General features: G+C 42.2%; 1 protein-coding gene across 3 annotated transcripts in view; it reads right to left on the bottom strand.

The window, feature by feature from the left end:
- Positions 1-14,075, bottom strand: part of LOC134347901 (uncharacterized) — a 65,548-nt gene that overhangs the window by 32,301 nt on the left and 19,172 nt on the right. For all 3 annotated transcript variants that reach the window (XM_063050497.1, XM_063050494.1, XM_063050495.1), the window contains exons 3-4: positions 6,111-6,222; positions 5,414-5,566 (exon numbers count right to left, since the gene is read on the bottom strand). In XM_063050497.1, coding sequence (XP_062906567.1) covers positions 5,414-5,566; positions 6,111-6,222 — 265 coding nt within the window. The remainder of the gene's footprint in view (positions 1-5,413; positions 5,567-6,110; positions 6,223-14,075) is intronic.

Below are 14,075 nucleotides of genomic sequence, written 5' to 3'. Positions count from 1 at the left end.
AGTTGTCCCTAAATATTCTGTTACAAAGTATACCTCCACAATACCATGCAAAATGCAGCTGCATAATTTTTATAATAAATGGAGCAAATACAGCAAAAAGAAATGGTGTCAGACTTTGTCTTACTTCCCTAACCCAGTCTGAAACAGACCAGAAAAAGGCAATCCACATTTCAGGGTCTGCGGATACTGCTGCATGCTCCCTTACATTTACTTGAATCAGTATTACATTCCTGCCTTTACATCTGTAAGTACAGCTTAACTGCTTGAAGATGAGACTGCCAGCCCACATTTCCTTTTGTTTCTCTTCTGCAATTATTACTGGAATGTCAAATGTAAAAATACCCCATGGAAAACTTTAATCCCAGTAAGGGTAGGAAAAGGGATCAATTTTGAAAATGGGGAACTTATCTGCAGCCTTTTGGTTTAACTAGCCTGATCTGGAGGCTTAAGTGGTAATACTCCCTTTTGGCTTTAGCAACATTAAATTTCACCAGCATGGTGTAATACTAAAAAGAACTCAAAATGTAAAAGGAGACAAAAATAAGTCAGTCAGTCACTGTGGGTCAGTCACTTTCCAGCAACTTGTGGGGCAGCATGCTGGCTCTGTCCCCACAGCTCCAGAAACTTGGGTTCAACCCTGACCTCTGGTGCTGTATGTGTGATGACTGTGGGGACTGCACATTATCCCTCCTGGGACTGTGAATTTCCCTCCTGGTGCTCTGGTTTCCTCTCAAATCCCTGTGAAACATAGCTTGGTAGGTTAATTAGCCACTGTAAAATTGCCCCCAATATGTATGCGAGTGGTAAAATAGAAGGGGAGTAGGTGGGAATGTGGGGAAATTAAAATAAGACTAGTGCAGGCATATTTAAATTGTTAGTTATTTGAGATAAGACCATAAAATATTGGAGCAGAATTAGGCAAGTTGTTCCATCAAGTGATCCACCAATCAATCATGACTGATTTATTATCCCTCTCAACCCTATTTTCCTGCCTTCTCCCCATAGCCTTTGAAACACTTCTATTCAAGAACCTGTCAACCTCTTCTTAAAATATACACAATGACTTGGCCTCCAAAGCCTTTTATGGCAATGAATACCACAGATTGACTACCCTATGGTTATAGAAATTCCTCCTCATTTCTGTTATAAAAGGATATCTTTGTATTCTGTGGCTGTGCTCTCTGGACCTAGACTCTCCCAATATTGGAAACATGCTCTCCACGTTTCAATGAGATTCCTCCCCCCCCCCCCCACACACACACACAATTCAATATGAATGCACAATCTTTTGCTGTTTTCTTTTACAGTACCACTTTAATAAAACAGATGTCAGGTATCTTTTTCCAAGTCCTCTCGACACAATATTTAGATTGTGGTACGTTGGAGTCGTGCCAAAGAGCAGCATGACACAGCTTTTTGTTTTAATTCTGTGCATGGTTTCTCAGAAACCTCCTATGAGATTCCATTATCAAGAGTGTTAAATTCAAAAAAGTACCAACAGTTACAGAGAGTAGGTTGAAAATTTGGCAAATTTTAACAGCACGAATGTTTGGAAATACAGAATTCATGGAGATCTTGCCTTAGCTAATTATCATATTACTATTTAACTATTTATGGTTCTCATATTACTATTTAACTATTTATGGTTCTATTACTATTTATTATTTATGGTGCAACTGTAACGAAAACCAATTTCCCCCGGGATCAATAAAGTATGACTATGACTAAGTCAATCCATTTTCTTTGGCTCGCACACAGACAGCCTGAAGGCTTGTCAGATAGGAGAAAGCCTCTGCTAGAAGATGGGGAGGAGAGACAGTGCAAGAAAAGATGAAAATCTGTGGATTGGCCTCAGATCAAGGTGATGTAGAAACTAAACGCCAGTTAGTTTGTGAGGTGGAGAATGAATACTGTAGGGAACTTTCCCAGGTTGTTGGAAGTGTAACATGTAAATGGTGAAATTTAATAGTTGCTATACTCAAGAGTAGCATTCTCATTTAGATATTAAAACGATGGCACTGCAGCTTGATAGTGGATTAATACCTCATCTCCAATGAAACTGAAAGTTAAACTATCTCCACTTAAATCAGCCTTTAACCAAAAGTATACAAGAAGAAACATCAAGCTTCTAATCTTATCTCATATCTAACCACTTTCAGCAAATCAGTGAGGGGAGATCCAAAGATAAAATTATGCAGATGAAAATCTGAAGTGAAAACAAAATTATGTCAGAAAGCATTTACAGAGAAAGAAATGGAATTGATTTTGTTTTTTTCCAGGGTGGCGGGGGGATTGATTCCTGTTTGAAGGACGGTGTATAGAAACATAGAAAATAGGTGCAGGAGTAGGCCATTCGGCCCTTCGAGCCTGCACCGCCATTTATTATGATCATGGCTGATCATCCAACTCAGAACCCAGCCTTCCCTCCATACCCCCTGACCCCTGTAGCCACAAGGGCCATATCTAACTTCCTTTTAAACATAGCTAATGAACTGGCCTCAACAGTTTGCTGTGGCAGAGAATTCCACAGATTCACCACTCTCTGTGTGAAGAAGTTTTTCCTAACCTCGGTCCTAAAAGGCTTCCCCTCTATCCTCAAACTGTGACCCCTCGTTCTAGACCTCCCCAACATCGGGAACAATCTTCCTGCATCTAGCCTGTCCAATCCCTTTAGGATCTTATACGTTTCAATCAGATCCCCCCTCAATCTTCTAAATTCCAACGAGTACAAGCCCAGTTCATCCAGTCTTTCTTCATATGAAAGACCTGCCATCCCAGGAATCAATCTGGTGAACCTTCTTTGTACTCCCTCTATGGCAAAGATGTCTTTCCTCAGATTAGGGGACCAAAACTGCACACAATACTCCAGGTGTGGTCTCACCAAGGCCTTGTACAACTGCAGTAGTACCTCCCTGCTCCTGTACTCGAATCCTCTCGCTATAAATGCCAGCATACCGTTCGCCTTTTTCACCGCCTGCTGTACCTGCATGCCCACTTTCAATGACTGGTGTATAATGACACCCAGGTCTCGTTGCACCTCCCCTTTTCCTAATCGGCCACCATTCAGATAATAATCTGTTTTCCTATTTTTGCCACCAAAGTGGATAACTTCACATTTATCCACATTAAATTGCATCTGCCATGAGTTTGCCCACTCACCCAACCTATCCAAGTCACCCTGCATCCTCTTAGCATCCTCCTCACTGCTAACACTGCCACCCAGCTTCGTGTCATCCGCAAACTTGGAGATGCTGCATTTAATTCCCTCATCCAAGTCATTAATATATATTGTAAACAACTGGGGTCCCAGCACTGAGCCTTGCGGTACCCCACTAGTCACCGCCTGCCATTCTGAAAAGGTCCCGTTTATTCCCACTCTTTGCTTCCTGTCTGCTAACCAATTCTCCACCCACACCAATACCTTACCCCCAATACCGTGTGCTTTAAGTTTGCACACTAATCTCCTATGTGGGACCTTGTCAAAAGCCTTTTGAAAATCCAAATATACCACATCCACTGGTTCTCCCCTATCCACTCTACTAGTTACATCCTCAAAAAATTCTATGAGATTCGTCAGACATGATTTTCCTTTCACAAATCCATGCTGACTTTGTCCGATCATTTCACCGCTTTCCAAATGTGCTGTTATCACATCCTTGATAACTGACTCCAGCAGTTTCCCCACCACCGACGTTAGGCTAACCGGCCTATAATTCCCCGGTTTCTCTCTCCCTCCTTTTTTAAAAAGTGGGGTTACATTAGCCACCCTCCAATCCTCAGGAACTAGTCCAGAATCTAACGAGTTTTGAAAAATTATCACTAATGCATCCACTATTTCTTGGGCCACTTCCTTAAGCACTCTGGGATGCAGACCATCTGGCCCTGGGGATTTATCTGCCTTCAATCCCTTCAATTTACCTAACACCACTTCCCTACTAACATGTATTTCGCTCAGTTCCTCCATCTCACTGGACCCTCTGTCCCTTACTATTTCTGGAAGATTATTTATGTCCTCCTTAGTGAAGACAGAACCAAAGTAATTATTCAATTGGTCTGCCATGTCCTTGCTCCCCATAATCAATTCACCTGTTTCTGTTTGCAGGGGACCTACATTTGTCTTTATCAGTCTTTTCCTTTTTACATATCTATAAAAGCTTTTACAGTCCGTTTTTATGTTCTCTGCCAGTTTTCTCTCATAATCTTTTTTCCCCTTCCTAATTAAGCCCTTTGTCCTCCTCTACTGAACTCTGAATTTCTCCCAGTCCTCAGGTGAGCCACTTTCTCTGGCTAATTTGTATGCTACTTCTTTGGAATTGATACTATCCCTAATTTCTCTTGTCAGCCACGGGTGCACTACCTTCCTTGATTTATTCTTTTGCCAAACTGGGATGAACAATTGTTGTAGTTCATCCATGCAACCTTTAAATGCCTGCCATTGCATATCCACCGTCAATCCTTGAAGTGTCATTTGCCAGTCTATCTTAGCTAATTCATGTCTCATACCTTCAAAGTTACCCCTCTTTAAGTTCAGAACCTTTGTTTCTGAATTAACTACGTCACTCTCCATGTTAATGAAGAATTCCACCATATTATGGTCACTCTTACCCAAGGGGCCTCTCACGACAAGATCGCTAATTAACCCTTCCTCATTGCTCAAAACCCAGTCCAGAATAGCCTGCTCTCTAGTCGGTTCCTCGACATGTTGGTTCAAAAAACCATCCCGCATACATTCCAAGAAATCCTCTTCCTCAGCACCTTTACCAATTTGGTTCACCCAGTCTACATGTAGATTGAAGTCACCCATTATAACTGCTGTTCCTTTATTGCACACATTTCTAATTTCCTGTTTAATACCATCTCCGACCTCACTACTACTGTTAGGTGGCCTGTACACAACTCCCACCAGCGTCTTCTGCCCCTTAGTGTTACGCAGCTCTACCCATATCGATTCCACATCTTCCCGGCTTATGTCCTTCCTTTCTATTGCGTTAATCTCTTTTTTAACCAGCAACGCCACCCCACCTCCCCTTCCTTCGTGTCTATCCCTCCTGAATATTGAATATCCCTGAACGTTGAGCTCCCATCCCTGGTCACCCTGGAGCCATGTCTCTGTGATCCCAACTATATCATAATCATTAATAACAATCTGCACTTTCAATTCATCCACCTTATTACGAATGCTCCTTGCATTGACACATAAAGCCTTCAGGCACTCTTTTACAACTCTCTTAGCCCTTTTTAATGCTTGCCCTGGATTTGTCGGCCTGCCACTTTTACTTTTCCCCTTTGTACTTTTTGCTTCTACGCTCACTTTACACCCCTCTGTCTCTCTGCACTGGTTCCCATCCCTCTGTTGTGAACTAACCTCCTCACACCTAGCCGCTTTAATTTGATTCCCACCAAGCAGTCTCACCAAGGCTTTTATAATTGACCAGCCAGGCAACCAGGTTTTTGCCAGTAAAGGTCTTGTGGTGATGTTTGAGACATGACCAGTGACTGCCAATATTGCCACTATGTTTGAATTCCAATATCAGATCTGCAAATTCATCTCTTTCACTTTTCAGTTCTGTAAAATAAACAAACACAGATTTGCAAATTTCAACAACTGCATTAAAATTATTTTATTACATTACATACTTTCTAATTATCCTTGGTCACAATAGAAGTGCACTTTCTATTGGATCCATGTTCCTTTGAAAGGAGGCCACATCGCTTCATGCACAATTAGGTCCAATGTAGGAGCAAAGATTAGGTTTAATATGTACATCAGGATTAAAAGTATTACAACCATTGTGACTGGCTTCTCCTTGATAGCAAAAACAAAAACTAGAGTTCAAGCATATTATTGCATTATTTCTTTCTCAAATATAGATAACATGGGTGTTCCAGATGGTCATTAACTACTAAACCAATAAGATTTTGGAACTCAGAAGGATATTTTGATATGGCCTTTAATATTTCTTTGAATAATTAAAGCAACCAAAATTTTGAGGAAATAAAGTACTTATTTACAACTGGAGTAAATGTAAAGTCAAATTAGACATGGTTGCCTATTGTATGTGGGTCATACAGGAACCTTAGCATGAGTACATACGTTTTTTTCTACTTACCTTCCTTTGGTTCCTCATCTTCAACAACTTTTGGTTCAGGGAGTGGAGGAGCATCAGAAGGTGCGGCTTCATGCTTAACTAGTTCAATCAGTTTGTTAAGTTCTTCCTGTGACTGATGAGAGCAAATAATTTATGGCTTCACTGCCATATTATTGTAATCCAACAGATAATTTGCATACCTGTTCATTTCAGCTAAAAGTAAAACCGGTTGAGACATCTCCATCTAAAGTATACACCTAAAAGTATTGCCACATGCCCATTGTAGTGCATCTTTGGAATATTCCATATCATGACAGGTACTACAGTCCTGTAATCAGAATATTCAGATGAGTCCTTTGAATCAAATTTCTGCTAACAGAAAGACAGCTTCTATGCTGCTGTCATCAGATTCTTGAACGAAGCTCTTGTACGATAAGATAGACTCTTGACCTCACAATCTACCTCATTATGATCTTGCGCATTGTTTACCTGCACCTCACTTTCTCTTCAGCTCTTACACTTTATCCTGGTTTGTTACAGTTTTACCTTGTTCTACTTCAATGCACCACGTAATGATTTTAATCCATATGAACAATATACAAGCCGAGCTTTTCCACTGTATCTTGGTACATGTGACAATAAGAAAACACTATTATCGTCCACAATACAAACTGTCAGCTTTACCATGAAGTAAATACACAAAAATACAGTAGATGCTGGAAGTTGGAGCAAAAAAAAACAAAACAAATTGAAGGAAATCAGTGAACCAAGCAGCATCTGTGGAGTGAAAGGAACTGCTGATGTTCTGGGACTGGGACTGGGAAAGGAGAGTGAAGATGGCCAGTATAAAGTGGAGAACAGAGGAGTAATACAGAGAGAAGTAGGCAATACATGAAAAGCAAAACATGAAGCCAGCAGGGGAATGGGTGGAATTGGGAGACAGAGGCAGGTGGGTGATAGGTGGAAGCAGATAAGTGTACAAAAAAAAGGGACAATGGGAAATGTGACTAGTTGAGATGGAAATCTTGGTTTACATAGACCAATGGGTGAAAGAACTTGTCTATATGCTGTATGACTCGATGATGAATGAAGTCTGAAAGTGAGAGAGGGGGTGAAGTTGGAGAGAGTTTCTAAGAATGATAAGCAGGGACACAAAGGCAAGCCTGTGCTTGAACCTGACCTGATAGGAAAGATGAAAATGGGAATCATTAGGGAAGAAATGGAATCAGAAGGGCAAGGGGGTCTGTGAGTGAAATGTGAGTATTGGGTGGATGGAAGCAGGTAGGGAAGGGGGCAGCCCAAAGGTATGAACATAGAATCTTACAGTTCCAGCTCACCCTTAGCTTGTGTTTCTTTCTCTCTCTCTCTCTCTCTCTCTCTCTCTCTCTCTCTCTCTCTCTCTCTCTCTCTCCCCCCCTCGCTCCCCTCCCCAGACTTTGCTTGAACTGAGTATTCCCAGCATTTTGTTTTTATATCAGAATGCCAACTTCTTTCTGCTTAATATTTCATTTTTGATATACAATACTGTGCAAAAATCTTAGGCACATCTATCTAGCTAGGGAACCCAAGACTTTTGTACAGTATCGTAGTGATTTTATGTATTGCACTGTCACAAAACAAAACAAATTTCATGACATATGTGAGTGATGATAAACATGATTCTGATGTGTTTCTACTGTGGACTGAGAGTGAGAAGGGGGCAAAGAGAGGGGAATCTTGGTTGGGAAAAGGGGAAGGGAGCAGGAAGACATTTTGCAATGATCAATACACCAATTGTTTGGAATTAAATGATCTTACCTGGTGTCTCAGGGCTGGATATGTCTACACCCACGCCACTGCCCTCTCCTCTGCTGTTCCTGCCCTCCTAAACGTCGACTATCTATTAATTTCCATAGCTGCTGCCTGACCTCCTGAGTTTCTCCAGCATTTTGTCTGTGTTGCTAAAAATAAACTGACCCAAGAAACTTTTGTTATACTAGATCAAAGTGGAACCCAGCTGTTTGTGATACTCTGCTGGTGACAGAATCATACAAGATGCAAATGGATCCTTCAGACTACCGAGCTACATTGGGCATCAAGTAGGCACACATATCGCATCTCACTCTACGCACACTTCCTCAATACATCCATCTCTACCATGGCCACTTACCTAAGACTTTGCATACTTGTGGGGGGAAACCAAATGTGGTCACAGAGAGAATGTGAAAACATCGTAACACCTGAGATTGGAACTGAGATCGGTAGAACAAAGGGGTCTGGGAACACAGGTACATAATTTGCTGAAGGTGGCATCACAGGTAGACAGGGTCGTAAAGAAAGCTTCTGGCACCTTGGCCTTCATAAATCAATGTATTGAGTGCAGAAGATGGGAAGATGGGATGACATAGGTAGGAAAAGGGAAGAGGTCCTAAAAGGAGAATATAGGGAGCTAGGAAGGGAGTTGAGAAAAAGGACCGCAAAGATAGTAATCTCGGGATTACTGCCTGTGCCACGCGACAGTGAGAGTAGGAATGCGATGAGGTGGAGGATAAATGCGTGGCTGAGGGATTGGAGCAGGAGGCAGGGATTCAAGTTTTTGGATCATTGGGACCTCTTTTGGCGCAGGCGTGACCTGTACAAAAAGGACGGGTTACACTTGAATCCTAGGGGGACCAATATCCTGGCAGGGAGATTAGCGAGGGCTACTGAGGTGACTTTAAACTAGAATGGTTGGGGGGTGGGAAACAAATTAAAGAGGCTAGGCAAGAGGAGGTTAGTTCACAACAGGGGGATGGGAACCAGTGCAGAGAGACAGAGGGGTGTAAAATGAGGGTAGAAGCAAAAAGTAGTAAGGTGAAAAGTAAAAGTGGCAGGCCGACAAATCCAGGGCAAGCATCAAAAAGGGCCACTTTTCATCATAATTGTATAAGGGCTAAGAGAGTTGTAAAAGAGCACGTGAAGGCTTTGTGTGTCAATGCAAGGAGCATTTGTAACAAGGTGGATGAATTGAAAGTGCAGATTGTTATTAATGATTATGATATAGTTGGGATCACAGAGACATGGCTCCAGGGTGACCAAGGATGGGAGCTCAACGTTCAGGGATATTCAATATTCAGGAGGGATAGACATGAAGGAAGGGGAGGTGGGGTGGCGTTGCTGGTGAAAGATGAGATTAACGCAATAGAACGGAAGGACATAAACCGGGAAGATGTGGAATCGATATGGGTAGAGTTGCGTAACACTAAGGGGCAGAAAGCGCTGGTGGGAGTTGTGTACAGGCCACCTAACAGTAGTAGTGAGGTCGGAGATGGTATTAAACAGGAAATTAGAAATGTGTGCAATAAAGGAACAGCAGTTATAATGGGTGACTTCAATCTACATGTAGATTGGGTGAACGAAATTGGTAAAGGTGCTGAGGAAGAGGATTTCTTGGAATGTATGCGGGATGGTTTTTTGAACCAGCATGTCGAAGAACCAACCAGAGAGCAGGCTATTCTAGACTGGGTTTTGAGCAATGAGGAAGGGTTAATTAGCAATCTTGTCGTGAGAGGCCCCTTGGGTAACAGTGACCATAATATGGTGGAATTCTTCATTAAGATGGAGAGTGACATAGTTAATTCAGAAACAAAGGTTCTGAACTTAAAGAGGGGTAACTTTGAAGGTATGAGACGTGAATTAGCTAAGTTAGACTGGCAAATGACACTCAAAGGATTGACGGTGGATATGCAATGGCAAGCATTTAAGGATTGCATGGATGAACTACAACAATTGTTCATCCCAGTTTGGCAAAAGAATAAATCAAGGAAGGTAGTGCACCTGTAGCTGACAAGAGAAATTAGGGATAGTATCAATTCCAAAGAAGAAGCATACAAATTAGCCAGAAAAAGTGGCTCACCTGAGGACTGGGAGAAATTCAGAGTTCAGTAGAGGAGGGCAAAGGGCTTAATTAGGAAGGGGAAAAAAGATTATGAGAGAAAACTGGCAGGGAACATAAAAACTGACTGTAAAAGCTTTTATAGATATGTAAAAAGGAAAAGACTGGTAAAGACAAATGTAGGTCCCCTACAGACAGAAACAGGTGAATTGATTATGGGGAGCAAGGACATGGCAGACCAATTGAATAATTACTTTGGTTCTGTCTTCACTAAGGAGGACATAAATAATCTTCCGGAAATAATAGGGGACAGAGGGTCCAGTGAGATGGAGGAACTGAGCGAAATACATGTTAGTAGGGAAGTGGTGTTGGGTAAATTGAAGGGATTAAAGGCAGATAAATCCCCAGGGCCAGATGGTCTGCATCCCAGAGTGCTTAAGGAAGTAGCCCAAGAAATAGTGGATGCATTAGTGATAATTTTTCAAAACTCGTTAGATTCTGGTCTAGTTCCTGAGGATCGGAGGGTGGCTAATGTAACTCCACTTTTTAAAAAAGGAGTGAGAGAGAAACCGGGGAATTATAGACCGGTTAGCCTAACGTCGGTGGTGGGGAAACTGCTGGAGTCAGTTATCAAGGATGTGATAACAGCACATTTGGAAAGTGGTGAAATGATCGGACAAAGTCAGCATGGATTTGTGAAAGGAAAATCATGTCTGACGAATCTCATAGAATTTTTTGAGGATGTAACTAGTAGAGTGGATAGGGGAGAACCAGTGGATGTGGTATATTTGGATTTTCAAAAGGCTTTTGACAAGGTCCCACACAGGAGATTAGTGTGCAAACTTAAAGCACACGGTATTGGGGGTAAGGTATTGATGTGGATAGAGAATTGGTTAGCAGACAGGAAGCAAAGAGTGGGAATAAACGGGACCTTTTCAGAATGGCAGGCAGTGACTAGTGGGGTACCGCAAGGCTCTGTGCTGGGACCCCAGTTATTTACAATATATATTAATGACTTGGATGAGGGAATTAAATGCAGCATCTCCAAGTTTGCGGATGACACGAAGCTGGGCGGCAGTGTTAGCTGTGAGGAGGATGCTAAGAGGATGCAGGGTGACTTGGATAGGTTGGGTGAGTGGGCAAATTCATGGCAGATGCAATTTAATGTGGATAAATGTGAAGTTATCCACTTTGGTGGCAAAAATAGGAAAACAGATTATTATCTGAATGGTGGCCGATTAGGAAAAGGGGAGGTGCAACGAGACCTGGGTGTCATTATACACCAGTCATTGAAAGTGGGCATGCAGGCGGTGAAAAAGGTGAATGGTATGCTGGCATTTATAGCGAGAGGATTCGAGTACAGGAGCAGGGAGGTACTACTGCAGTTGTACAAGGCCTTGGTGAGACCACACCTGGAGTATTGTGTGCAGTTTTGGTCCCCTAATCTGAGGAAAGACATCCTTGCCATAGAGGGAGTACAAAGAAGGTTCACCAGATTGATTCCTGGGATGGCAGGACTTTCATATGAAGAAAGACTGGATGAACTGGGCTTAAACTCGTTGGAATTTATAAGATTGAGGGGGGATCTGATTGAAACGTATAAAATCCTAAAGGGATTGGACAAGCTAGATGCAGGAAGATTGTTCCCGATGTTGGGGAAGTCCAGAACGAGGGGTCACAGTTTGAGGATAACGGGGAAGCCTTTTAGGACCGAGATTAGGAAAAACTTCTTCACACAGAGAGTGGTGAATCTGTGGAATTCTCTGCCACAGGAAACAGTTGAGGCCGGTTCATTGGCTATATTTAAGAGGGAGTTAGATATGGCCCTTGTGGCTACGGGGATCAGGGGGTATGGAGGGAAGGCTGGTGCAGGGTTCTGAGTTGGATGATCAGCCATGATCATAATAAATGGCGGTGCAGGCTCGAAGGGCCGAATGGCCTACTCCTGCACCTATTTTCTATGTTTCTATGTTGAAGTTGCACAAGATGTTGGTAAGGCCTAATTTGGAGTATTGTATGCAATTTTGGTCACCAATAGTACCTACAGGAAAGATGTGAACAAGTTTAAAAGAATGCAGAGAAAATTTACAAGCATGTTGCCAGGTCTGGAGGACCCAAGTTATAAGGAAAGATTGAATAGGTTAGGACTGTACTCAGGATTTGATAGAAGTATACAAATTTATGAGGGGTATACACAGGGTAAATGCAGGAAGGCTTTTTCCACTGAGGCTGGGTGGGACTACAACCAGAGGTCATGGCTTCATAGTGAAAGGTGAAAAGTTTAAGGGGACCATGAGGGAAAGCTTCTTCTTTCTTTCTTTTTAAATCTTTTTATTAATTTTTCAAAATGATAAACTCAATAACAAAGTTGGTACAAAGAGATTGGAAAAATGTTCATCAGCATATATAAAATGAATTTTAAGTAACATAGAAATAAAGACTTCCAAACTCATAATGAGATTAAACATTAACAAAGAAATAAAAAGAAAAAATATATAAACAAAAAAAAACCCAAAAGAAAAAGAGGAAAAAAAAAACCCCAAAAAAGGCAAAACAGGGCTAGATCAGACAAGACCCATAATGTCGCTAACTTCGCTCCTCTCATCATATAATTTTAGAAAAAAGATTCGGAAAGGTCAGACTACATCATATGAAAATGTTGCAGAGGAAGCTTCTTCACTCAGAGGTTGCGAGAATATGGAATGATCTGCAAGTGGTCCATGCGAGCTTGATTTCACAGTTTAAGAAAAGTGTGGATAGGTATATGGATTGTAGGGATATGGAGGGCTACAGTCCAGGTCATTGGGAGTAGGCACTTTAAATCATTTCAGCATGGACTAGTTAAGCTGAAGAGCCTGTTTCTGTGCTGTGCTTCTCTATAACTCTCTGAACCCAAGTTGCTGCAGCTGTGCACCGTCAGCTATAACCAATTGTTTCATCCGTAAGACACAAATGGAGCAAAATTACACCATTTGGCCCACCGAGTCCCTTCCACGATTCCACCACGGCCGATTTATGATCCATCTCCTTTCTTCTCCTCGTAACCTTTGACACCCTTACTAATCAAGAATCCATCAGCCTCTACCTTAAATATACCCAATGACTTGGCCTCCACAGCCATCTGTGGCGATGAATTTCACAGATTCAGCATTCTCTGGCTAAAGAAATTCCTCTTAATCTCTATTCTAAAGGGGCGTCCTTCTTAAAGCTTCCATTGTTCGTCGATTAAAGCGACGAGGGAGATTGAAACATCAAGGTGAATGCAGAAAGTGAGCGCTGGCTGCCTGCCTTTTGATCACTGGTGGGATCACTCTGCTGTGGAGAGGGGAGACGGCCTTTCCATTGCTGGGGAAAGTCGCTCTGCTAAGGAGAGGGAAAGGCCTGCCACTGTGTCTGGAGAATGTTACCCATGTTTTCTGCATTTTGGATATGGATTTGGACTATAGACTTCTTTCACACTTATAGTCTTTTTATATTCTGTATTTTTCACCCTGACTTTCTCATTTTTTTTTTGAGTATGGGGGAGCGAGGTTGGGGGGGGGTGGTTGTTGTGCTTGTTCTGTTTTCATTAGTTTTTAGTGCAGGGAGGAGGGTTTTGGCGGTTGATGATTGTGCTGCCCATTCTTTTCTTATCACGAACAAGACAAAATCTGCAGATGCTGGAAATCCAAGCAACACACACAAAATGCTGGAGGAACTCAGCAGGCCGCGCAGCATCTGGGGAAAAGAGTACAGTCAATGTTTCAGGCTGAAACCCTTCTCCAGGTCCCACCAAAGGGTCTCAGCCCAAAACGTCAACTCTACTCTTTTCCACAGATGCTGCCCAGCCTGCAGAGTTCCTCCAGCGTTTTGTGTGTGATGCCATTCTTTTCTTTCTTGGTTTTGTAGCCACCTGGAGAAGAATTTCAGAGTTGTATACTTTGATAATAACTGAACTTTTCCTCTGGTTCTAGACTCCCTCCACTATAGGAAACATTCTCTCCACATTCACTCTATCGCGACCTTTCAATATTCAATAGATTTCAGTGAGATTTCTCCCCCCCCCCCCACCCATTCTTCCAGGCCAGAGCAATCACACACTTCTCATATGGTAACCGTTTCATTCCGGAGATCATTCTTATGAATCTCCTCTG

Source organism: Mobula hypostoma, chromosome 6 (assembly GCF_963921235.1).
Source record: "Mobula hypostoma chromosome 6, sMobHyp1.1, whole genome shotgun sequence".
Lineage (NCBI taxonomy): Eukaryota > Metazoa > Chordata > Chondrichthyes > Myliobatiformes > Myliobatidae > Mobula > Mobula hypostoma.
This window is presented reverse-complemented; position numbering and strand designations above follow the sequence as displayed.